General features: G+C 39.5%; 1 protein-coding gene across 10 annotated transcripts in view; it reads left to right on the forward strand.

Annotated features, from left to right (window-relative positions):
- The window catches only part of ANKRD31 (ankyrin repeat domain 31), a 49559-nt gene that overhangs the window by 11006 nt on the left and 13172 nt on the right, over window positions 1-25381 (forward strand). For 5 of the 10 annotated variants that reach the window (XR_014540026.1, XM_083577311.1, XM_083577317.1 and 2 more), the window contains 13 exons: window positions 1354-1914; window positions 6217-6482; window positions 6787-6914; window positions 9441-9623; window positions 10826-10968; window positions 12481-12625; window positions 14395-14453; window positions 17156-18485; window positions 19812-20048; window positions 21528-21719; window positions 22480-22622; window positions 24817-24976; window positions 25267-25379. Coding sequence is in view for 9 of the 10 variants with exons in the window: in XM_083577311.1 (XP_083433437.1) it covers window positions 1354-1914; window positions 6217-6482; window positions 6787-6914; window positions 9441-9623; window positions 10826-10968; window positions 12481-12625; window positions 14395-14453; window positions 17156-18485; window positions 19812-20048; window positions 21528-21719; window positions 22480-22622; window positions 24817-24976; window positions 25267-25379 (3660 nt within the window). In the remaining variant the exon portion in view is untranslated. The remainder of the gene's footprint in view (window positions 1-1353; window positions 1915-6216; window positions 6483-6786; window positions 6915-9440; window positions 9624-10825; window positions 10969-12480; window positions 12626-14394; window positions 14454-17155; window positions 18486-19811; window positions 20049-21527; window positions 21720-22479; window positions 22623-24816; window positions 24977-25266; window positions 25380-25381) is intronic. The other 5 variants (XM_083577315.1, XM_083577316.1, XM_083577318.1 and 2 more) reach the window with 5 other exon arrangements.

Genomic DNA, 25381 nt, shown 5'->3' on the forward strand with positions numbered 1-25381 from the left:
TAATCTCTGTTTTTCAATTAATTTATGCCTCATGGAATTCCCCCTTCCCCCGTGAAAGCCTATGAACATGTTTTCTCCAGATATTTATTACATAAACAAACAAACAAACAAACAAACAAATAACTGTAATCTTAACAAAGATGTCATTTCAAACATTCACTTTGAGCTTGAGCTTGAGCTTGCTGTTTTTATGCAAATTAACCAGCATGCCCATAGGATGTGTATAATGATACAGTGCAGAAGTTATTGTGATACAAATTATTACACCATACAAGATTGTGAAAGAATGTAACAGGTCAGACTTGCCAACATAGTATGCTGAGTATTGAAAATGCACTTTTGTAATTTTCCTGCAGTAGCTCCATTGGTTCTATTATGAGCACTGAACTAGATGTGATATTAATTGCATGAATGAAATTAACACACACAATTTTTCTTATGTAACTAGCAGCCTTGGAACCTTGGGGAAGGGAAGTTTAATGTGTTCAGCAGCACATTGGAGAAAGCAAGAAGATTATTGGAGCCCGCCATATTGCCTGTGCTGATGCTCTAGTAGTAGACCTCCAATTGTACTAAAGAAAACAGTTTTTCTTCAGCTTTTTTTACAGTGGGTTATATATGTTTTCTGGGTGGGTTCCCAGGCTAATAACAGGACCAGGCTTTAAATTTATTATTTGGTATTGTGTTGTGGTACTTTATGATGTGGAGCACTCTGATATTTTATGTAATTGGGCATATAGAAATATTTTTATCAATCAATTTATTTTTTGCATTTATACTTTCCCATTAACTCACTCCTCTGGGGAGTTTTCAACGTTATGAAAAATAGAAAATACAAGACAGAGAAATTTAAAATAAAATAAAATAAAACCAATTTTAAAGCAATACAAATCAACCCACAAAGCCATCTAAAGGCCAGAGAATATACATAGCTTCAGCAGTACAACTGCATCAAATGCCTTCATGTCATAAGAAAAAATATAACAATGAATGAATGATACTGAGAAAAACATTTAAATGTAAAAGACTAATAACAAGTAAAAGTTGGCTGTAAGCTCCCTGGAAGCAGACTGAGGGATCATAAGAAACCATTAAAGTTTTTAGCAAAGTGTAGCAGGGTAAACCCTTTTTCTTTAAGTATCTTAAAACTATTATGTAAATATGCAGTCTAGAAAATTGTGCACTTTTGTCTCAGATTAAAAGAAATATAATAGAACTGGGGAAGGTAAAAAAACAGCTATTTAAAAAAGCTATTTAAAAAAGAGCTATGAAGAGGAAGCAGCATTTTCTTTGAAGAAAGCTTTGCAAATGTGTGCTTTTGAGTGTTAAATTAGCATATGTTTTTATCATTAGCTTCCAGAGACTTTAAATGTTGAAGTGTCTCCAGAAATAAGCCTTCTTTCTGGTATGGATGGAATAGAGGATTCAATTCCACAAGATACAGAGATGTCAGAGGTTTTTCAAATTGTCAGTAAGGAAGATATGACAGAAAACCATCCATTTCTTGAAACAGTGCAATCAAGTATAAGTGTAGATGAAACAATGGCTGTGGAATTTGAAGATTTGATGGAACCACTTGATGATTCTGAGACCCTCAAAATGCTTGACATATTGGAAAATCAGGATGGTGCTATTTCTATGGCTAAGTCTGTAAATAAGGAGAGCAATGCCATGCCTGTAGAGCTTCTCACAGCACTGAACTCCTTGTCAGAATCTGCAGCAGCATCTGTCTGTCAGCCAGAAGGCAAGGGAAGTTGGTTCATCACCGCAGACAAACAACCGACACCAGACCAAACAGATGGTGATTGCACACAAATCACAGCTATAAATATAAAATCTCAGCTTCATATAAAACACCTTGAAGAAACAGAAGCTTTAATGGTGACCACATTGCCATATCCTTCAGAGGAACAAGTATGTATACTTTAAAGTTGAAATGTTGGTTTACAATTTATATTCACATTAATGTTTATTGAAATGTTAACTTGCTGTTTATATTCACAAAACCATCTTATACCCCAAATAAGCCTGTTGTTTGTGTATAATATTCCTAGGTAAGTGGTGTATGTTTTTATTACCTTGCCTCTCATTAAAGATGCATACTGCCATTGTTAGGATAAGCAACCTCGCTTCTTCCCTGCTGTCTTGTACAACAGTGATACCTGCATTGTAAAGCCCTCTTATTATAAGTTTACAGTTTGCTCAACCAGCCTTCTCTTTCTGTTTCTCCCTCTGCAATCCACTGTACCCCTGACAACCCTCTCCCTGGTGTGTGTGTGTGTGTGTGTGTGTGTGTGCATGCTCCTGAACAGTGAACAGCAATGGGGTATGGGGCTGCAGTGGGAAGGAAGAATAATCCCAAATCAGATGGAAGAATGTTATTTAAGTGAGAGCTTTGCTGACACAAGAGTCCTCTGGTTTTCAGGTGATTCCCTCTCTCACTGCAGCTTCATATGACATGGTCCACACTTGTACAGTACATGGAGCTGCAGGAAGGAAGCAGAAGAGCAGCTGCCTTCCACTATTATTTTTAATTATTATTTATTAAATTTATATATTGCCATTCATCTGAAGATCTTTTCTTAGCATCCGTCTCTATTGAGAGACAACAGTGCGCCTCTAGGGGTGAGGTCAAACTGCTGGAGAATCACAGCACCTGCTGTGGTTGAAGAATGGTAACCAGAACATTTAGCACCAGCTTGGCTGCTGGAGTTGCAGGAAGGTGGCATACAAGACACGGTTCAACCATTTTACTTAATTCCAAATTTGTCTAGGGTTTACTCCTTAGCCTTTTATTTCCCTAAGATGCCCCACAAGGCAGCGGGTATCTGAGGATGGCTTATACCATTGGTCCATATAGCTCAGTATTGTCTACACTGATCGGCAGCATTGCTCCAGTGTTTCAGACTGAGGGTCTTCCAGCTCTACTTGGAAATGCTAGATATTGAACCTGGGACTTTTTGCATTTAAAACAAGACATTTTAGTCCCTCTTACCAAATGAAGCGCCCTTCAGACCCATTTCCTCCCCAGAAGCTACTACAAGGAAGTCCCCACCCACCTCAAGTGCAACTGAGGGTTCTTTGGTGACCAGGACATTTCGTCTTTCTTGATAATTTGCCTTTGCATGTTTGTTTCTGGTATGTATGTGTGTATGAAGAAATGTAGGTTGTGCATCGTCACTAAACAAATCCATAGATTGATTACATTTCCTCTGTATATCAGTCCCGACAACTTCCCATTTACATGCATTCAAGGCATATGTGACCATTCCTGTTGCACAAAAGGGCATAAAAACAGTGTAACAATCTGATGAGCCTTTGCAAATGCAATCCCATAAGCCCTTGTGCAAACTGTGGCGAGTTGGAGTTTGAGCAAGGTGGTTTGGAGGGTGTTTGCTGGCTTTTTCAATGGTGTTCACGCAATTTCACTTAAACGTGTGGTGCCTCGGAACACAACCCCCGTGTAAATGGGGAGCTGTCTTTATATCAAAACACCAATTTCCAACCCCTCTCTTTTGAAAGAGTGTAAAAATATTTTTAAGGGTCTACTGAAACAGTAATTGAGGGAATAGGAATAGAGAACACCATTGCTCATTGGTTTGAAAACATGCCCCCTTGTGTATGTAGTCAGCATGGCTTCTGCGTTAAATGATATTATTGTGTGATAAAAGGTAAAGGGACCCCTGACCATTAGATCCAGTAGTGACCGACTCTGGGGTTGCGGCGCTCATCTCGCTTTACTGGCCGAGGAAGCCGGCGTACAGCTTCCGGGTCATGTGGCCAGCATGACAAAGCCGCTTCTGGCGAACCAGAGCAGCGCTCGGAAACGCCGTTTACCTTCCCGCTGGAGCGGTACCCATTTATCTACTTGCACTTTGACATGCTTTCAAACTGCAGGTTGGCAGGAGCTGGGACCGAGCAACAGAAGCTCACCCCGTCGCTGGGATTCGAACCGCTGACCTTCTGATTGGCAAGTCCTAGGCTCTGTGGTTTAACCCACAGCGTCCCTTGTTTGTACAATTGCAAACTGCTGTGTACACTGTGAAAAAAAATAACCCTTGTGTGTTTCATAGGGTGTGTGTATACACAGCCCCAGAACAGACAGATGAAACTACTTTTTCACACCGCACATAGTTGAACTATGAAACTTGCTCCCGCAAGAGGCAGTGATGGCCACCCACTTGTGTGGATTAGACATTTTTTTATGGAGGGTAAGACTATCAGTGACTACTACGCATGATAGCTGTGTTTTGCCTCAACTGTCATAGACACTATCCCCCTGAAGAGCTGTTGCTGGGAATCACAAGTGGAGAGAGTGCTGTTGCATCCAGGTCCTGGTTGTGGGATTTCCATAGGCCACTCTGAGAGCAGGATGCTGGGCTAGATGGGCCTTTGTTCAGATCCAGCAGAGCTCTTCTTACATGGTTACATTCAATGGAACAGCAATTACGCAGACTATAGGTATCAACAAGGAAAGAAGCATCAGAGATTTTCTCCCCTTGGTTGCTTCAGGGAATGAGGAAGATAAGTAGCAGCAGAGCACTCAGATTTCTGGAACTTACATCATTTACAAATGGAAAGTCTGATAACTGGTTTGTGCTAATTTTCATTGCATAGTTCTGTTAAATAGTTCTAAAACAAGCTTAACTTGTTGATTTATGTTGCTTGAATTGGCCAAGGTTGGTGGCATGACATTCAGTAGGATATATCAGCAAACACTGGTTAGGAGGAGGATGCAACGTTGCACAACATTTCCAGTTAGTAATAATTGATAATCAATTTTAACAGCCAGAACTGCTAGGCTTATGCCATAGGAGGAGTGCTTGCATCTAAGGCAGGCCCTTTAGATGTTGTTTGACTCTGATCATCGCTAACCACTGCCCTTGCTAGCTGGGACTAATGGATGTTGGAATCCATCAACCTCTGGAGGGGTACAGGTTCCCCATTTCTGTTTCATTAGCATGCTCTTTTAAGTGACTGTAGCTCAACTGCATCTGTAGTTCTAAGGTGCCATAGCACCATTTGGTCATACTAGAAGATAACTCAGAAACAGTAAAATGCAGTGGCTCACCTTCTAAGTGGAATTAATAGTCAGAGCTATGTTGGACCTGTTTTAAAAGATTTTCACTGGCTACCAGCTTTGTTCCTGTCCACCCTTCGTCACCAGTATGGATTACCTTTGCAGAGAGTGGGACAAGGGGAGTACGACTTCTTCATCTCTCATTGACATTTGATACCATCAACCATGAAATCGTCCTGGTCCAGCTCCAGGAAATGGGAATTGGGGGCACTGTATTACAGTCATTCCAAACTTACCTTCAGGACTGAATCCAGAAAGTAGCATTGAGAGTGTGCCTTTTGACCCCCTGGCAGCTACATTATGGGGTAACCACATTAACTGCAATCAACATTAATGTCTAAGAGATTCTTACCTTCAGAAGATTCAACAGGAAAGCTGTTGTCAAATCTTGCAGATGTAGTCACAGTGCTAGAAACTCCTTATAGATAATAGCATCATTCTTACGCATGTTAAATAGTTATGTGAATAAAAAATAACTGAAAATTGCTACACCTTCTTCACAGTTTTAAAAGTTATTGTTCATAACATCTGTTTTTTGCATTAAATAATCATCTGCACTGAAGCTATATGCATACAGAGAAGTAGAAGATTCTTTCTATAAAATATTTTACCTTCTAAAGTAATTGGGTATGTGAAGGAAATGCAATGTGATATTCTCCCCCCCCCCCCCCAAAAGCCCCATCCAGCTCAAGGAAGAAACACAGGATTGTGTAACTAGAAAAAGCACCATTCTTCACATACATTGTATAGCTCAGTTATCTCTTTTCTTGTGAAGGAAATGACATCTAACCTTTGTCAGAAAAATATAGGGGTTACGGTAAGAGGCTGTCTCATTATAATTTGACCAAACTTATGTTGCTTGTCCTGGAAGTTCTCTAAATTTCACAGTGAATTCATTGTTCATACTTTTAAAACAGAAGTTTAAATACACATAGCTGTACCCAGGGTTGCCATACTTCAGTGGGTTTTCCTGGACATTTTTCTGATTTACAAAAATTCCACCCAGACACTATTTCCGACGGACGAATCCTAGATATGTCTGGGAAATCCCGGATGTATGGCAGCCCTAAGATGTACCAATATGTTTTACTGCTCTACTAATAATTTTGACCTCTTTTATAATTGTTATTTCACAGATTGGCTTTAGTCAGAATATGCACAAATTAGTCCATTCAGACCACCAGAATATTTCCTCTCGTGACAGACCAACTGAAAAAGGAGATTCCATTTTAAATGATAGCAGTTCATGTGAACAAACTATCCAGGTTGCTTCACGTACATTAAAGAATTCAGCACAAAAAAGGAATAAGCTTACTCTAAATGATATTGATCCTACTTCCAGTTGTCAGTTTCTAGAAGGGATGCATCAGAATATGCACAGTTTTGAGGCTCAAACAAGAGAGTAAGCTAATGGTTTTGAATATGATATAAATTTTTTACAGTGGTTAATGGGAAAGCTTATATTAAATATAACATTTTTACCACTTTGAGATATTTTATATAATGTGTTATGGAAATGGAAATAATAAAATAAATAAGTATATCCTGAGGAGGTTAAAAAAAAAGTTTCCATGTGAAGTTTGGGTGAGACTAAATATACAGTTTTCCTTATCCTTTTCAAGAAAAATATTTTAAAATATATATGCACATCATGCTGAGTATAGAGAAATGCATTTGGTAATTTAAAATGTTTTGTTTGTCATCAGATCTGACACTAAAGATAAGGAAGATGACTGTTCACAGATGGGAACTGTATTATGCCACTTCTCAACTACAGATACAAATACTAAAGTTGAGCAAGTGAGGAAAAGTCAGAGGATTGCCAAGAAAAGAAGTAAGCAGTGGTTTTTTTTTATCTTCTGTAGCCTGAAGGACATATGCTCCTCCCCCCCCGCTAAATATGTCACTGTGGCAAAGTGTCCCAGTTCATGTTACCATTTCTGGGCATTAACAGAAGCTCTGCGTCCATCGCTATCAATTCTCTGTCTTGTACTGGGTTGGAAGAAACTATTGCAACCGAAAGTGGAATTTAATTAGAGCAAGGGACACCTTCATTTTCTAAGTCTAAGCAAGGAGGCTTCACTGGCATTTCCCCTTACTCAAATCTAAAGGCCAAAGTACATGCAGTTTATGCTCTGCATCAAGCAAATGTTTAGTTTGGTTCTCAGTGTTAAGGTCATGTTCCTCAATATTACCTCAGGTTTGGAGTAGGGAATAAAATTTGATTCAGTTAAAGGTGAACCTACCTAATTTGCACTTTTTAAAACAATATGCGATCAAAAACGCCTTCTTTCGAAATTCACATTTCTCTTAATTTTGCAGTGTTGTTCTCCACTTTATGTGTACAATAATGCTATTACTAGGGTAAAGTGTACATAAAAAGCCGTATATTGGTGTTAGTAATGTACAAAAACGAATTGCAAAACTGTGTGTATTGGGCAAAATTGTGCATATTAAGAGAAATTCACACTTAAATGTGAATGAATTTCGGTGAGGACATTTTAAATTTTGTTTTGCAAACTGATGTGGAAATGTGGAGAAAAGAACTTAAGGCTACAAAAATGAGAAACTGAAAGAAACCAAAATTGATTGATTTGTCCATCCCTATGCCAGATTCAATTTCACCACATCATCCTTATTGAGTAGAAAGCTTTTAGGGCTTGGGCATGCAGTTTGCTTCTTGGCCATTAGAGTCAGTTCCTATTAGTTTTAGAAGACATTTTTTAATTGGAGCCGCATCAGCATTTGAAATCCATGATCACTTGGTTGGGCATGAAGTATTCATAATGAGGGGGGGAAACATGTTTGCCTATATGAGTTGGCGCTGTGGGGAACTTTAGTTGGTTGGGAATTCTCCACTGTATCCATTTATATCACACACACACATTTTAAAATATTAAAAGTTGCATATTTATCATGTAGGATACACATACATACTAAAACAGCATTATGAGTCCGTTCTGCAAATACTACTACTGTCTCGGTTTGTACAATAAATCTGCAAGTATCAGGAAGCAGTAATTACAAGTTAAAAGCACAATCCACTGATACATGACTTCTTGTTATCCAGCAGAGGGCAATGGTTATAGTACTTAGTAACTTTGGATTGGCAATTGGAAGTTTTGCTTTAATTTCCGTACATGTATTTATTTAGTATGTATGTGCATGTGCCAGCTTGTAATTTTTTTTAATGTGTGGGGCAGCTTATAAATAAAATCAATGTATTTGCTAAAACAAATAAGCTAAATTTGTTGCCTGCTGTTCATTATAGCCTTTCAAATGTTTGAAACATTGAGTTTAATATGCATATTGTGTTAAATATGCAACTCAGTTATGTGATATTAAATACATGAGTAACATTAGTTGATGAGTTAACTTTCGTATTTTGAATAAATTATTATTTATTTATTAAATTTCTGTACTGCTCTTCATCTGAAGATCACAGGGCAGTTTGCAATATAAAAACACAAAAATGCATACTGTAATAATAAACCATAACAATAACCCCAATAGGTAAATGTCTTCCTTCCTTCAACTTTTATTCAAGAAAATAAAATGGGTTTGTTTACTGTTCCTTTCCATTCAGAATGTTATTAACAATTCAGTTCTAGGCATGTCTAATCAAAATTGAGCCCCAATGAGAGGTAAGGTTTTGCACTGTATTTTTTATATATATTTTTTTAATTGGAAATTGTATTTTTATCATTTACGTGTAAGCCACCTTGAGTGAGTTTTACTCATAACCAGAAACACTTTAAATAATATTTATAAGAAAAATACTCCTTGGGTAAGTGAGTATAAAATAATCATTTTTATTCCTTTATTTATTACTCCTACTATACCACAAAGGTCTCAAGGGAATTTACATTTATGTAGATTGCAGCATGTCTCCATTGTCTGGTATAGGCTATTTTTGCAGCCATAACACTGTATGCAGTTTGTTCACAATCCCTCTTAAGATATTTTGTCTATGGCATTAGGGACATGGAATTCAGCTCTGTTACAACTTCAGATATATTTCTGTAATTAATGATACATTAGACCGGAGCTTTCCAAACTTTTCATGTTGGTCACACACTTTTTAGACATGCATCATTTTGCGACACAGTAATTCAGTTTTACTAGCAAACTAGAGGTTAAACGAACCCCTTTCCAGCCCTGGGAGGAGTGCAGTAAGCATTTGCATGGCACATCTACGCCCTGCAGCCAACACACTAACATGTCACAACCTACAGTTTGGAAAGCTCTGCATTAAACCGTGATTGACAGGAATAAACTAATACGATTAGATTAGACAACAATAAGCAACCTGCAATTTTTTTTGCTTATTGCATCCTTTTGTTTTGTGTATATTTCACAGGGAGGCAAGCCACTTGGAACAGTTCCTCTAACTCCTCGTATAACTACATTTCACTATCCAAAATCAATAGAAGAGACAGATTTGGTCAGACATTATTGCACAGAGCTGCTGTGGAAGATGACCTAAATGGTTTACGTGCAATGATAAAAGCTGGTGGAAATGTAAATACTCAGGATTGTGCAGGTGAGCAGAATCTCCAATGTTAATTTCATCCAATGATGAAATAATAATGTGTAATAATAAACTTGAGCAAGGCACAACTTAATGCTAAGCATGTTTACTTATCATGTGTTCTGTGATATGCTAGTTTTACAGTATAAGTAAGTGCTTAGGGCTGGGCCTGTAATTTGTGTTAACTACCATTTTGTGAAATGGTAGTTAACACAAATCATCTCCTGCTCATTCCAGGAGAAAAGAGGGAAACTCTGGGAAATTGAAACCAAACATAACTGTGCATGAGTTCTGGTTAGTGCATGAAGGGGTTCAGATCAGAGAGCTGTGTTCCTAGACTCAACTAGGTCATGCCCCCACCTCCGATGAGGGAGGAAATGAAGCTTCTTCTCTTTCCTTTCCTCACCCTCTTTGTGCCATGTACCAGACCAGGAAGGACATGTCTGAGCTTGCTGCAATCTCAGATCTCATACTTGAAACTATAGTCTGTATTGTGTACCTAAGTGTATTCTACCTGTGTTCACCTAGCTGCTGCTTGGATCAGCACATGAATCATACCTTTGGATTTTGTAAGTAAAACCTTTTAAACTTACTTAACAGTGTGTGGTCTGTTAATTTTCTCATTACTTTCCTGATGGGCATGTGGAAATATGCCTTCAGCAGCTCCTGCCTATCCTTCAACCTCCGGAATTTGAAGGAGAAATGTGGGAGGGGGTGTCTGAATGCTAGGATGTTTACAAAGCACCGTTCGAAAGCACCATGGTTTGCTCTGAAGTCCTAATAATCAGGGCTTTAAAGGGAAGCATCACCTGATATCACTATGAGATCAGGTCATTGACGTTGGGTGGCCCCAGCCACCTGTCAGCTTCAGTCTGTCCGCAATTGGGGAGATAAAGATTTGGCCCTCTGGCCAGAAAACTTCCTTCACTTTATTTGCACAGACCTTTTGGTCTGTGCTTGAATGTCTCTCACAGAATTAACTGTCTGTTGGCACCTTTAGCCACCGTAGCAGTTCTAAGGTATACAATAGGTTGCTAGTGTTCTATTCTTCCCCTTTCCACTACCTAAATCCTCAAAAACCAGTCGTAGTCTCCAGGAGGGGAATGTTTTCTGGCCAGAGGGAAATGTAAGTCATTAGAAAATAATCCTATAAAATATATGGCCTAAATTCTAAGAAAGGAACACAAAAAATAAGTATTTTTTTGATGCCACAGGTTGGACTCCACTGCATGACGCCAGTCTGGCTGGATTTTGGTGGACAACAAATGAGCTTTTAAAAGCAGGAGCTGATGTTAACTGTAAAGGAAGTGAAAAAATAACACCATTACATGATGCAGTTAAAGGTGGTCACTATAAGGTAATGCTTCTGTATTTGAAAATACGTTGCAATTTATCTTTTACAAAAAGCCACAAGGAAAGCCATTGTTTTTCCTTCTTAAAGGCACAGATGCTATTGTTTTGGGGTGCTGCTGCAGTGGAAGCTGCCTACCATGAAAAACCATGTGACAAGGACCAGGAGGCAGAGATTAAAATAGGGAAAACAAAGATTTAGAGGCCTGGTCTGGTCCATTTGTTTTTATATATGTATTGGTTTGTCTGCAAAAAAAAATTAGAGGGTAGCCCATCCCCAAATAATTTCTGGGTATGGAAAGTAGTTATAAAGAAGCTTTGTTATCTCCTGTTTTGAGCTCTTGTCTTGCACCATCTAGTGGAAAAAAGAAAGAAATAACTGTTTGTCTTGATTTTTCAAATGCTTGAGAAGGTCCAAGAGTTCTCGTATGCAATAAAACTTTTGCAAGATTTGCCATCATTTCTGTCTGAAGATCTGTTTAGCTGTGGAGAGTCCTTATCTGTCTAAAGCTGTTCCCAAGTACTAGGAGTCTTTAGTTCGCTTCATTATATTTAAGAAATGCCCTTTCCTTTCCTTTCCTATCCTATCCTGTCACAATTGGCATTCCTTCCTTCTTTGCATGTATTTTGCTAATTTTATTATAATTAACTGTACTGTACTTAGAAGATTGGGGGGTTATTTATTTTAGACATTCAGTAAGACATCTGTGGAATGTAAACATAGACTAAGTTGATCCTGTTTGTCTCTTCTAAAAGAGCTTACATATTCCATTAGTCTTCTGAGGTGGTATTCAACTGAGTTTCACCCAGAGTAAACCCACTGAAATTACTTGACCTAACTTAGTCATATTCATTAATTTCAGTGGGTGTCCTCTGAGTAAAACTCGGAATACCACCTCTGATTTGTAGATTTCTTAAACAATCTACCATATTTTACAAAAGTTGTGTGAGTTTATTTATGACAGTGTTGTAACCACTCCTTTTTTGGTTTTTGCTGACAGTGGCAACGATGTTTAAATTTGATTTTAGGGATCTAACAAGTCAGAATGCTGCACAAGCTTAGTGGTGTCCAGAGCCATGGAATGTTGAGAATGTCAGTCTTCAGGGACACCCCCCTCCCAAGTACATAGTAATAAAGTGCTCAGGCTCTAAAACCAACTCCTTTCACATTATAAGTGCAGTGCAGGAAGGTTTCATGAAGATGAAACAAAAGCCTGTGGTTTTTTTTGCTGAAACTTCCTCCTCTCTTCATCAAGTTTAATAAGCACTCTTGTTCCAGGCTGTCTGAGCCCCAGACAGAACCATTTCCGTTAGGGGCTGAGGATGAGCTGCAACATTTTGTTGCAGGGTCCTACTTGCTCATATTATATTTGTAACTACTGTATAAAATTGCAATGAGCATCAGCGACTTTGACTTTTAGTTGCTGTGGAGCGACACCTGTGGCTGTTCTGTATGATGAGTGAGATACGGAAAGTGTGAAAGCGTTAGGAACAAATGTCGAAGCATCTTTACCTCTAGGTGGCAGAGTTACTACTTTGGTATGGAGCTGATCCACTGTTCAAAAATGAGAGAGGGAAGAGTGCTTTAGAAGAAGCAACTGACATGCCTATGAGGAAACTACTTGCAAGTTTTATAGCTAAATCTAGAAGAAGGTCAGCATCAGGTAAGAAAGAGCTATATTTAGACTGACACTCATTCACAAAGGAACTACGATAAACGTTTTTACTCCAAATTTGAGATTTGTTCTGTATGCAGATAGGACTTTGTCAACATAGCTTCACCAGAGCACTGGAATATAACAAAATGACATATGTATACAGTATTTGTGTTTTGGATTAATTAAACAGGAATTGCTGTCAAGTGACACAGTCAGTTTTACAATATATAGGGCATGCATTCTTGCAAACTTCAGTGGAAGCAAGATTTTTTTCTTAGCATTTTTAATGTTACAAATCTAGTAATGTTTTCTTTGAATTTTGTTCCTCTATGGCAAGCATCAAGATGTATCACACAGCTCCTCCAGATATGAGTAGCACTTCCAATTTTTGGTAAATTAAAAAAAAATCTGATCTCAAATTCATATTCATGGAATAAAAAAACTAATGTAAAATTGTTGAACAAATCTTGAACTATGATGAAGTTCTGAAATTGGTGTGTGTATTGAAGGTAGCTAGAATCATACATTGTAAGTGTGAAGCAGCTGTAACATTTTTTTTATCTGTGCAATTTTGTAACATGTGAAGAACTGACACATTTGATTCATTTGTTCTTTGAAAGCTCAGCAATGATTGGCAGAATGATAACACTAGAGCAAAACATGGCATCCACATTCAACAAATAGCCCCCAAAACTCCCCTCCTTCTGAGTCTTGAATGTCCACAAATAGGATTGTTACCAATAGGCAGTTTCCAAGCCTGAGAGTCACAAAGGTCATCTTGCATGGTGAGGGTCATTGTGCAACAGCAATGAAGTGGGGCAGCCAGCAATTTAACAAAGCCATGGGAATATTTAAGACTGAGGGCTTTAATTCAATAACATCCTGAGCTCCACCCTTTGTACAGCTGTTGGTCATCTGAGCTAACACAGTTCAGGTCTACTCATGAGGAGCAGCCTGCCTCTCAGATGGGTACTGTGCCATATAGTCATTGCCCTGTCTTGGAGCTTCATGAGGCAGCATCAGGATTTGGAGGTGGCTCATTCTTAATCTCCACTTCTGAGTTCTGGTCTTGCTGTGCCAATGTCCAGGGGTCCCCAGTGCCAAAGGACCTGGGCTCAGCATCACTGTCATCACATCCTGTCTATTCCTCTGTTACAGTCTTCAGAGAGGGCTCTGGGTCCTCTTTCACAGAAGCCTCCTGCTATGGGAGCATGACAAATGTCCATGTCAGAAGAGTTCAGCCGGGGTAGGATAATTACAGTGGGACAGAGTTATATTTTTCAGCCAGACTAATTTGCTGGGTCTCTTCCCATTCTGCTCTTTCTTGCTGTGTTGCCTCCTTTGATCAGAGGTTGTGTAAGAACCAACCCAGATTGTGCATGTGCTACTTAGTTCTTCCACAATGAAATTATTGTTGTTTAAGAAGAGGTTTGACAGAACCTTTGGGTGACAGCTGATGCAATATTTAAGAACAAAGCTCAGAGACCAGTCTACTTCCATTTTTGCAATGAAAATGACTGGTGTACAGCACATATCAGTGACCTGCATGGTCATTCAGCTGTCAGTTACTATCTCTATCCCAACTTCAGACAAGCTATCAGCTGTTTCACATTTAAAAAAAATAAAAAATACCAGACACTCATTAATTCATAATTTTATAAATGTATTTTTTAAGAGGAAAACTTGGAGAGGACTTTTTCTAACAGTTTTTGTGTGTCATTAAAAATCAGGCTTAAAAAAGCAGATCCAAATATCTTCCTTGAATGTATTTTTAGCTGAAAGAGTTCTAGAAGACCCAGTGAGTGACCAAAGTAGAATTGAGAGCCAGCCTAAGGTAAAAGTTAAAATGAATTTTCAATACAAGTGAGTAGTGAAATATAATAGTCAAGTAATAGTCAAGGTATTTTATTGCAGAGGTTTTCTGAAGTGCTCTTCAAGGTCCTAACCATAATAATTAGTTTCTAACTAGTAATATCAAATGCATTGAACCAGAGACACTGCCAAATTGGAGGGTATTTTCTGTCACTCCACCCCAACCCCTGACCTGGCTGCTCTGCTCTCCTTGGAAGGAGAAGGGGATGCCATTTACCTTAAATGTATGAGGCAGCCAAAGGTTGTTTAATTCTTTATTATTACTCTTTGAAAGGAAGGATTCTAACCACTTAAATCAGCGTGAGTGTCTCTACACCCATTGCCCCTACCTATACTTCTTAGAAGAGCTTCAGTTCTGGAGGCAGCATGGCGCTGAAGCCGTTCCAGAAGTATGGCTAGAAGGAAGCAGCCAACCACAGTTTCTGGAGCTGAAGCCCTTCTAGGAAGGCCTTTTTAGAAAATTTAGGCAGAGGGAATGGGCATCAAGAGATCTGCACTGTGTTGAGCTATGCAAGCCTCTCTTTAAAAGGTTAAAAAAAATAAAAAAAATACGGGGGGAACCCTTGGCTACCTTGTACAATGAATCATAGAATCATAGAATCATAGAATCATAGAATTGGAAGAGACCACAAGGGCCATCGAGTCCAACCCCCTGCCAAGCAGGAAACACCATCAGAGCACTCCTGACATATGGTTGTCAAGCCTCTGCTTAAAGACCTCCAAAGAAGGGGACTCCACCACACTCCTTGGCAGCAAATTCCACTGTTGAACAGCTCTTACTGTCAGGAAGTTCTTCCTAATGTTTAGGTGGAATCTTCTTTCTTGTAGTTTGGATCCATTGCTCCGTGTCTGCTTCTCTGGAGCAGCAGAAAACAACCTTTCTCCCTCCTCTATGTGACATCCTTTTATATATTAGAACATGGCTATCATATCACCCCTTAACCTCCTCTTCTCCAGGCTAAACATGCCCAGCTCCCTTAGCCGTTCCTCATAAGGCATCATTTCCAGGCCTTTGACCATTTTGGTTGCCCTCCTCTGGACACGTTCCAGTTTGTCAGTGTCCTTCTTGAACTGTGGTGCCCAGAACTGGACACAGTACTCCAGGTGAGGTCTGACCAGAGCAGAATACAGTGGCACTATTACTTCCCTTGATCTAGATGCTATACTCCTATTGATGCAGCCCAGAATTGCATTGGCTTTTTTAGCTGCCGCGTCACACTGTTGGCTCATGTCAAGTTTGTGGTCAACCAAGACTCCTAGATCCTTTTCACATGTACTGCTCTCAAGCCAGGTGTCTCCCATCTTGTATTTGTGCCTCTCATTTTTTTTTTTGCCCAAGTACAATAGTTTACATTTCTCCCTGTTAAAATTCATCTTGTTTGTTTTGGCCCAGTTCTCTAATCTGTCAAAGTCGTTTTGAAGTGTGATCCTGTCCTCTGGGGTGTTAGCCACCCCTCCCAGTTTGGTGTCATCTGCAAATTTGATCAGGATGCCCTTGAGTCCATCATCCAAGTCGTTGATAAAGATGTTGAATAAGACCGGGCCCAAGACAGAACCCTGTGGCACCCCACTAGTCACTCTTCTCCAGGATGAAGAGGAACCATTGATGAGCACCCTTTGGGTTCGGTCAGTCAGCCAGTTACAAATCCACTGAGTGGTAGCATAGTCAAGACCGCATTTTACCAGCTTCTTTACAAGAATATCATGGGGCACCTTGTCAAATGCCTTGCTGAAATCAAGGTAGGCTACATCCACTGCGTTCCCTTCATCTACCAGGCTTGTAATTCTGTCAAAAAATGAGATCAGGTTAGTCTGACATGACTTATTTTTCAGAAATCCATGCTGACTATTGGTGATCACAGCATTCGTTTCTAGGTGCTCACAGACTGTTTGCTTAATGATCTGCTCCAGAATCTTCCCTGGTATTGATGTCAGACTGACTGGGCGGTAATTATTTGGGTCCTCTCTTTTCCCCTTTTTGAAAATAGGGACAACATTTGCCCTCCTCCAGTCTGCCGGGACTTCGCCTGTTCTCCAGGAATTCTCAAAGATGACTGCCAGTGGTTCTGAGATCAGTGGTACCTCAGGTTAAGAACTTAATTTGTTCTGGAGGTCCGTTCTTAACCTGAAACTGTTCTTAACCTGAAGCACCACTTTAGCAAATGGGGCCTCCCGCTGCCGCTGCGCCACCACCACGCAATTTCTGTTCTCATCCTGAAGCAAAGTTCTTAACCCAAAGCTCTTAACCCAACTACTTCTGGGTTAGCGGAGTCTGTAACCTGAAGTGTCTGTAACCTGAAGTGTCTGTAATCTGAGGTACCACTGTATATTTAAAGTGAGCAATAGCCCCACTTTCCTCTCCTCTCCTCTCCCAAGGAATAAGCCTCCTCAGCTTGCTTGTGGGTCCCCTTAGCTGCATTGGGGTCCTCTAATTGCCACAGGGCTACAAAGTTGAACCCTTTTGTCTTGATCCAGCGGCACTACGGCATTTATTTAACATAGCGTGGAACTGATTTTTGATTGTCCTGCGGTAACTCACAATCTTTTCTTTTCCCTATTGTTATCAAAACCCATTCATGTGAATAAATATTGGGTGGGGACTAGGAAATATATCCTGGCCATCACTTCTGTTTCTCTTCTCTTATCACTGTTTTGCTTTTCCAGGCAAAAACATGCTCAGGTGAAAGAGTTCATCATACATCTAAGGAAAATACTAAGGTACTAAAGCAACAGAGGGTAAAATCAGAACCAAGTAAGAGAAAAAGTACTTCACAAAGAAATTATGCTTCCAAAATGTGCAATAGTTGTTCACTAGTGAACGCTACAACATTTGAAGGTACATGTCTGGTTTCAAAGGCAGAGCAGTCAGTCAGGGGAAGACCACCATCTTTGGGAGTCTCAGGTGACAAAAGAAGAATAAATGGCCAGAGGAAGGACATTCAGAATGGTCCTGCAGCTGATCTTACATTGGTCTCAAAAAGAACAGTTGGATCTTCAGAGTATCACCAGTATAATTTGAACAGAAGTTGTGAAGCTGAAGAAGACTGTAACATGGCAATGGGGTCAGAAATTCAGCAAGAGAGTGACTCTAATAATAGTATTGATGACTGTCCATCAGAAAGAAAAGAGGCTCTTAAAAGCACTGAACTGGCAGGAGCAACAAAAGATCAAGCAACTAATTCCCATGCTGTCACATCACTGAATCCTGTTGAAGAAGAATCTGCTTTAGCTTCTGAAACTGAGGTAGTAAATGAACCTAATTTGGATTCTACACACTTCTTATGCAAAGACATCGGTTTGCCTTTGCAGGAGGACAGCCAGTATGCAATGAAACATAATAAAGGGTCTAATAGTCTTAAAGTTGTTACTTTAGAGGACAACCTTCATACTGCTGAAAAGAAGCTTGTCTGGACAGTAAGAGAGAGCATCATTATTCTTGCTTCTGAGAAAAATAGATCACTAGACCAGTATATGCATTCTGAAAACTCTGTAGATCAGATTAATCTGGACAACCATAGTTTGGGGCATGAACTGGGTGTGAAAGAGCCTTTATCTATAGCTGAATCTACCTGTTTAGAAGAAAACCCATTTGAGTCAAAAATCCCAACCATCTCAATGTTGCAAGAAATTGAACTTCTCAGTGATTCAGATTGTACAGTCCTTTCTGAAGAATGCAGTTTAAATGTAGGCCAAAACCCAGGTGAAAACACCTCTAGAGCTGATGGAATCTGTAATGAACAAGCAGTTCATGTTTGTATGGAGCTATCCTCAACAATTTCACCGAGTATTAATAGAGTTGGTGTTTCTGAAAGTCCCGGCACTTGCAGCTTCAGTGAGCAAAGATTTTTAACTCCTCCTGTGCATGAGGGCATTATGATGGGAAGAGCAGAAGGAAATGCTGGGAAATGTTGCTTTGAGAGAACAGGAAATAGTAGTAGGACTGAGAACAACACAGTTCTCCCTTTACAGATGCTGGACAAAGACCCATTCCAAGGTAATCCATTCAGAGAAGACAGAGAGATTGCTGAAAATGCAATGATACAAAAGGAGAGGTGGAGAGAGAAAAATAGACATACGTCTAACTTCCATTGTGATTATTTTTAGTGCAGCATTAACTTTTTTATTTACTGTTGATTGAGGTAGTTTTATTATATTTTTATCATTTGTTGATAATCCGAACCCTTGACATTATTAATTGAAGGGCCATGTAAAAAGGATTCAAATTAATCTAATTATTTCATTTATTTATTTTAATAATTCATAAATTACAGTAGTTTCTAAGCAGGAAATTAAAATATATCCCTGATTCAACAGTGAAAAAGAGTATTTAAAGAGTCTTTAAAATGCAGAAATTGTACTGTTGGCTGGTAAGAAGGGATTGTGGGGCAAAAGGTACCCCAGTTACCATCCCCAAATAGCTGATAGGTGCACTTATGACTTTCAAAGAAAGTTTAAAGTTCCCCTGTGCAACCTGAAGGCAATTAGTCTTGCGAGCATGCTGAGGCTAATTCCTGTCCATTTCACAGATCATCTTCATAAGATTCCTTGTAGTAAGATATGGTAGTAATTTTTTTATGATTTTCTGCAATGAGTTAAATTAGTAACCTACTCTACATTAGGGTTACCACTGCATGTGAAAACAGTTGGCCCCAAATGGCTTAATACTGAGCACCTTAGTCAAAATTTTGGCATTCTAAATTAGCACAATGAAACATTTGCCTGGTTCACACCTCACATTAAATCATTGTTAAAATCAACGGGTTTAACATGAACAAACAGCATGCAGGTGCTTCACTCCTGTGCCTCCATGCTTTCTGGAAACAAGCCATGGTCTGATTTGTCACGTCGTTTCAACTCAGGCTTGTGGTTTGTTTCCCCAAAACAAAGCATGAGCAGTAAGCCAGGAACAAGGTTTAGTTTTTCTCATAGTTTGGAGAGAAACACGCCATGAGGTCAGGTTTGGGTAGCATGAAAAGCCTTGTTCCCCAGCAGGAGCAGGGGAGGAGTAAAGCATCCACAATTCCAGCAGTAGGCACCAGTATGTTGCTCAGCCACATAAACCATAGTTTATTTTAACTACAGCTTAATGTGATGCATGAAACAAGCTATTGCTACATAATCTTTTGTTTCAGAGCAAGCAATAGAAATGTAAATAGATTTTTATAGAAGCATTTTGTAATAATTTTCTGTGGAATCTTAAAAAGTTTGGTGAATATTTCAAGAGCAGCAGGCAGCTCATACTAATCATGTCTGTAATAATATACTTTATGGTATTTCATTAACATTCTTCATGGAGACACTGCACTTTTTTATTCAACAGATAAATCACTACAAACTCAGATTCTTGGAAAACGTTACAGTGATAAGAATGATAAAGAAAATTCAAACAATACTCCAGATGTATCTTTACAGTCAAATGAATTAGAAACTATCCAAAGTAAAAGAATGGAATATATATCCATTGAGGATTGTCAAAATGCACATTTGTGTTCTAGCAATAGTGCAACTCCTTTACAGTTTAATTCGACTGAGGAGCAGCAAATCCCACATTCATTAGGTAAGACAGGTATGGTTAACCTGTGGCCGTCTCGATGTTGCTGAACTACAACTCCCAACTTCCCATTGGCTGTACTGATTGGGGTTGATGGGAATTGTAGTTCAGCAATATCTAAATAAGAAGAGGTTAACCACCCCTCAGGTAAGCAGTTAATAACATTGCCGATATGAATGTTGTGGTTGAATTGAGTCAGATTTCCCCTGTCACTTTGAGATTCTTCAGACATATCTTGGCCTCCAAAAGAACATCAGAGGCGCAGCTGGGAGAGGACTAAAAGCAGGGGCAGCATGTCCCATTTCATCAAGGCAAAATGGGAAGGTGTCACTCCCATCACAGCCTCATTTACCTGGGTCGTGCAGTGGCACCCATGAAGTGGAGATGATGGTGGTGGGTTCCGGCAACTTCTCACAAAATCTTGCAGACTGCATGAGATCTCATGAGATCTTAGTGGAAGCCACCGCCTCCGCATCCTTGCCAAGGGAGGGCAGCCATGGGGACACTTTCTCTTGGGCTTCCACCGCCTGAAGTGGCTGCCTCAGCTTGCCTCAGGGGTGGGCCAGCCCTGACTCAAAGCTCATACAGTCCTTCCTTCCTTCATTCACTAGTTTAAGATTCTAAGTTAATGGAATGTCCCACATATATTTGAAAGTGGAATCTCTTTGACCTTTTACATATAAGCACAGGTATGTTGGGTGGGAGTTTTCTTGATGTTTCCATTTTATCTTAAATGTCCTAAGGATCATAAGTTATAATGGATAAAACAAATCACTCTGCAGTACTGTTAAGTCTTCTAAAGTTACTTCTCCACATTTGTTGTATGAAGTATTTACATTTGTGCCTTGCTTGGATTCATTCTCTTTTAAATTGTTGCTCGTCTCCATTTTCTCCCCAAATTTTTTTATCTGTAAGGTACACATGATAAGGCTACAGTGGTACCTCGGGTTAAGTACTTAATTCGTTCCGAAGGTCTGTTCTTAACCTGAAACTGTTCTTAACCTGAAGCACCACATTAGCTACTTTAGCTGCTGCCACCGCACCGCCAGAGCACGATTTCTGTTCTCATCCTGAAGCAAAGTTCTTAACCCGAGGTACTATTTCTGGGTTAGCGGAGTCTGTAATCTGAAGCGTATGTAACCCGAGGTACCACTGTATATGAACTCATGGTTATTCTATATATATAAATACACACACACACACACATATATGCATAGATGCTATCTGATAACAGAAGACTGAAGAAGACAGACTAATGTTATGTAAACTTTAGGAGACATAATTGTTTTAGGTTTACACAGCTGAAGTTCAAAAGGTTGTTAATGTTGACACTGATGTGTGAATATTTTATACCAGTGTCTTTGAAAGCATGTTTTGGCAAGTGGTACTCCTTTAAAAAGTATTGGCCAGCATCTAGCATTTGGTGTAGCAGCGCCCCTCAAAATACCTTATGTAATTATTAATGAGTGCAAAATATGTCTTTAGACTCTTCACATTCTAGTGAAAAGGAGAAACAAGCTTCTTCTAATCAGCTGCTGTGTACCATAAAACCAAGAATAAACAAAACAAATGCCAAAGGAGAAACTTGTTTGCATTTGGCTGCCAAAAAAGGAGATTTGTCTTTAGTGAAATCTTTAATAGCATCTGGAACATGTGTAAATCAGAAAGATAATGCAGGTGTGGTATTCTTAATTTATAGTTTAAATGTTTTCTGCTATGCTGTGACCCTAGAATCATCTCTCTCTCCCTCTCTTTCTCTCTCCCTCTCTCTCTTATCAAAATCTCTTCACTGCCAACAACAACATCCAAATAAGGATGCTTCATGGTTATATAAGATTAATATTATGCTCCATGGAAATATATATATATACTGATATATACATATGGACACACGCACACTGTATTTGAACTGATGTCTAGTAGATGAATAGGTGTGCAAATATGTAAAGTGGCCTGGATCTAAAGCGCTTTTATAGTTGGAAAAAAGAAATTTGGGTGGGACTTTGAATTGCTTTCTATGAACAACAGATCATAACCTGCCTTCAAAACTCCTTTCAAATTCAAAGTCCTCGGGCATCTGGAACAAGCTGTACAGTTATTTGGATCCAGGCCAATGTAGTAAAATTATTACATATTATTAGATGTGGCAACATGATAATGGGGCTTTTCTTCAGTAGCTCCCCAATTGTGGGGTGCAAATAGCTTTAGACACCAGGTTCAAACTTCCCACTTCACCCAGGCTTTTGACTAATTAAAAAATTAAACTGTGTATGAGGGTCATTGTTTAGTTTGTTATTATGGTACATATTTTTGTGTTTTTATACATAAACCACCCTGTGATCCTTGAATGATGAATGGTATCTTGATAACAACAACAGCAACATTAGGTAAAGGCTCAAGCATCTTACAGACTCATATCTAACTCTGGTTTTACTAGGCTGGACAGCAATTCATGAAGCTTCCAATAAGGGCTTTACTGAGATTATCGAAGAGCTGCTCAAAGCTGGTGCTGATGTGAATTCTAAAAGCCTGGATGGTGTTTTTCCAATTCATGATGCTGTTTCAGGCAACCATTTTGAGGTAATGTAGTGCTAACCAGCCTCTCTCTCGTCCACCCTCTATTTACCAGTGTGGCGATCACACAGGGTCCCCGGACGTTTGACAGTCTATTGATCCCTGTGCCACCACTGTGCTCGCTTTCCCGCTGCCACCAACCCGTTACTCTCGGGTACACACTGAGTCCAGACAGTTGTTAAAATTAAACCAAATAAACAAGTTTATTTTGTAAGTATTAACAAGTTTATGGTTTCTCAGATAATTTTCTTGTCAGTTTCTTAACTTTAGTTTCTTTACCAGCCTATACCTTCCTAATACCTTCTGACTGATTATATATATCAACTGTTTGACTGACTCCTCTTAACAGATTCTCTCACTCTCTCACATCAGACTAGCCCAACCCACAGACTTATCCTCCCTCTTTCTTCTCTAACCCCAGACTGACTTCTCAACAACTCTAACTCTAACTCCTCCCCTTGGGTTCCTATTGGTTAGTCATTTTACACTTAGTTAACCCTTTCCTTATGAACCCAGTATGATGTCACACACCTAGGAGGGCAAACGTCACAACCAGCTTCAAAGCGTGTTTCAAATCCTAATTAAGGTAAAGGTAAAGGTACCCCTGCCCGTACGGGCCAGTCTTGCCAGACTCTAGGGTTGTGCGCTCATCCCACTTAAGAGGCCGGGAGCCAGTGCTATCCGCAGACACTTCCGGGTCACGTGGCCAGCGTGACAAGCTGCATCTGGTGAGCCAGCGCAGCACACGGAACGCCGTTTACCTTCCCGCTGGTAAGCGGTCCCTATTTATCTACTTGCACCTGAGGGTGCTTTCGAACTGCTAGGTTGGCAGGCGCTAGGACCGAATGACGGGAGCGCACCCCGCCGTGGGGATTCGAACCTCCGACCATGCGATCGGCAAGTCCTAGGCGCTGAGGTTTTACCCACAGCGCCACCTGCGTCCCTACAAATCCTAATTAAGAAGGACCTAATTGAATTAATAAAGGGTTTGCCAACATAACAACCATAGGGTTCACATGTTCCTGCAGAGGCCTTCATTAGAGCCCCCTGTGCCTCCTCCACCTCACTGAAACTCGCCTTGACAGAAGCATTCTGTTGCAGTCCATAGACAAGGTTGTGGTATGCACTTGGTTGCGATGTTTGTGTGTAGTGCCTACATCAGTTTCTCTGGTTTACAAGTACGCCCACAGGCCCCAAAATATTAACAGCCTCTGATATAGAAAGCACCTTGTTTGAAGGGCTTTTGATGTCTATGGCCTGGGTAGGGATGGGGAAGAAATTAGGTTTGCTTGGTATTTTTGCATTTCAATGAGAGCTATCTAATTTGCAAACTGATACAGAAACTGAAACATGAGTATCGTTTTAAATTCATCACTTCTCTGAATTTTGTGACAGTTGCCCAACCAAACAATGTGTACATAAATGCTTATATTAGTGGAAAGTGTGTTTAAAATGCATGTATTAGTGAAAACAATATATAAATTGCATATATTAGTGAACACCTCATATAAATTTTTATCTTGAGGAAACTGCTTGCATAGTATTGGCATATGTATAAGCCAATACTACACTTAAATGTGTTTATCAGGAGAAATATGCACTAACATGACTAGTTTTCATGAAGTTTTTTTTTGGGGGGGGAGTGCTGCAGAACTGAGTGTGGAGTGTGGACTATAGAATTCAAAAAATGAGAAAATGGGAGAACTGAAATTGTCAGATTTATCCATCCCTAAGCCTGTCTCTGCATTTAGCCTTTGATAGAGTAGGTAGTGACAAAACAGAGTCCAACTTAGGTTTTGCTTCTGGATTCTTTTATTTTCCCAGCATCTCTTGGAGTTACTCCCTTTGTACCAATTTATTGACTATCACAAATCCTTTCCTCTTCTTCTAATTTCCTCATCATTTTTCAGTTAGCAACATATATGCAACAATGTATATTCTTGTTTTAAACTGGTTTTTTACTATAATGTTATTGCTGGGGGGTTTTTCGTAAACTGTTTTGAGGTTTTATTACCCTGAAGTGGTATATAAATGTTGTAAAATCAAATAAATACAATTTTAAAATGAATCAGAAAAAGGAAGCTGAATGTCTGTTTCTGATCTTAACATTTGGCCAGTCTCTGGACTATTGTAAGAGCAGAAGAACACGAAACAATAGTAACTAGACCATAGGAGTGAATAATTAAGAAATGTGTTGCAGGCAGCACAGTGTCTACTACTTCATGGTGCAAACCCAAATGAGATGGACGACTGTGGGAACAATGCCCTGGATGAAGCCACCTGTGACAAAATGAAAGAACTCCTTAAATCTTATGGTGCTACTGAGACCAAAGAGGCTCATCAGATGACTGATGTGCTTGGTATGTCCCTTCCTTCATATTAACTGCAACTTCCTTTATCCTTTTAAAAAGCATCCAATAGCACGATAAGCTTCCTGAAGTTACTTGTTTTCCAGCACCCTGGTCCTATTGTAATTAATTCTCCATTTTAGTGTGTCTTAAGTGGATTTGATTTTCAGAAGAAGGTATCAAATGGCACAACCAGATTTCCCCCCCTCCATACTTAATATATGTGTACTCAAGCTGATACTATGTTGATTTGGTACATTCATAACTTATTTTGAAACTATAATAATTCTTTCTTGATTTAGGCGAAAAAGAGTTACACACTTCGAGGTCTAGAAAAATCCGTAGTAGTTGCAGTGGCTGTGAAGAGGATAACATGGTTTCACAGCTCAATTCAGCTAAACAGAGCTGTGACACAGT

The sequence above is a fragment of the Podarcis filfolensis genome (genome assembly GCF_964270895.1).
Source record: "Podarcis filfolensis genome assembly, chromosome: 11".
NCBI classification, from domain to species: domain Eukaryota; kingdom Metazoa; phylum Chordata; class Lepidosauria; order Squamata; family Lacertidae; genus Podarcis; species Podarcis filfolensis.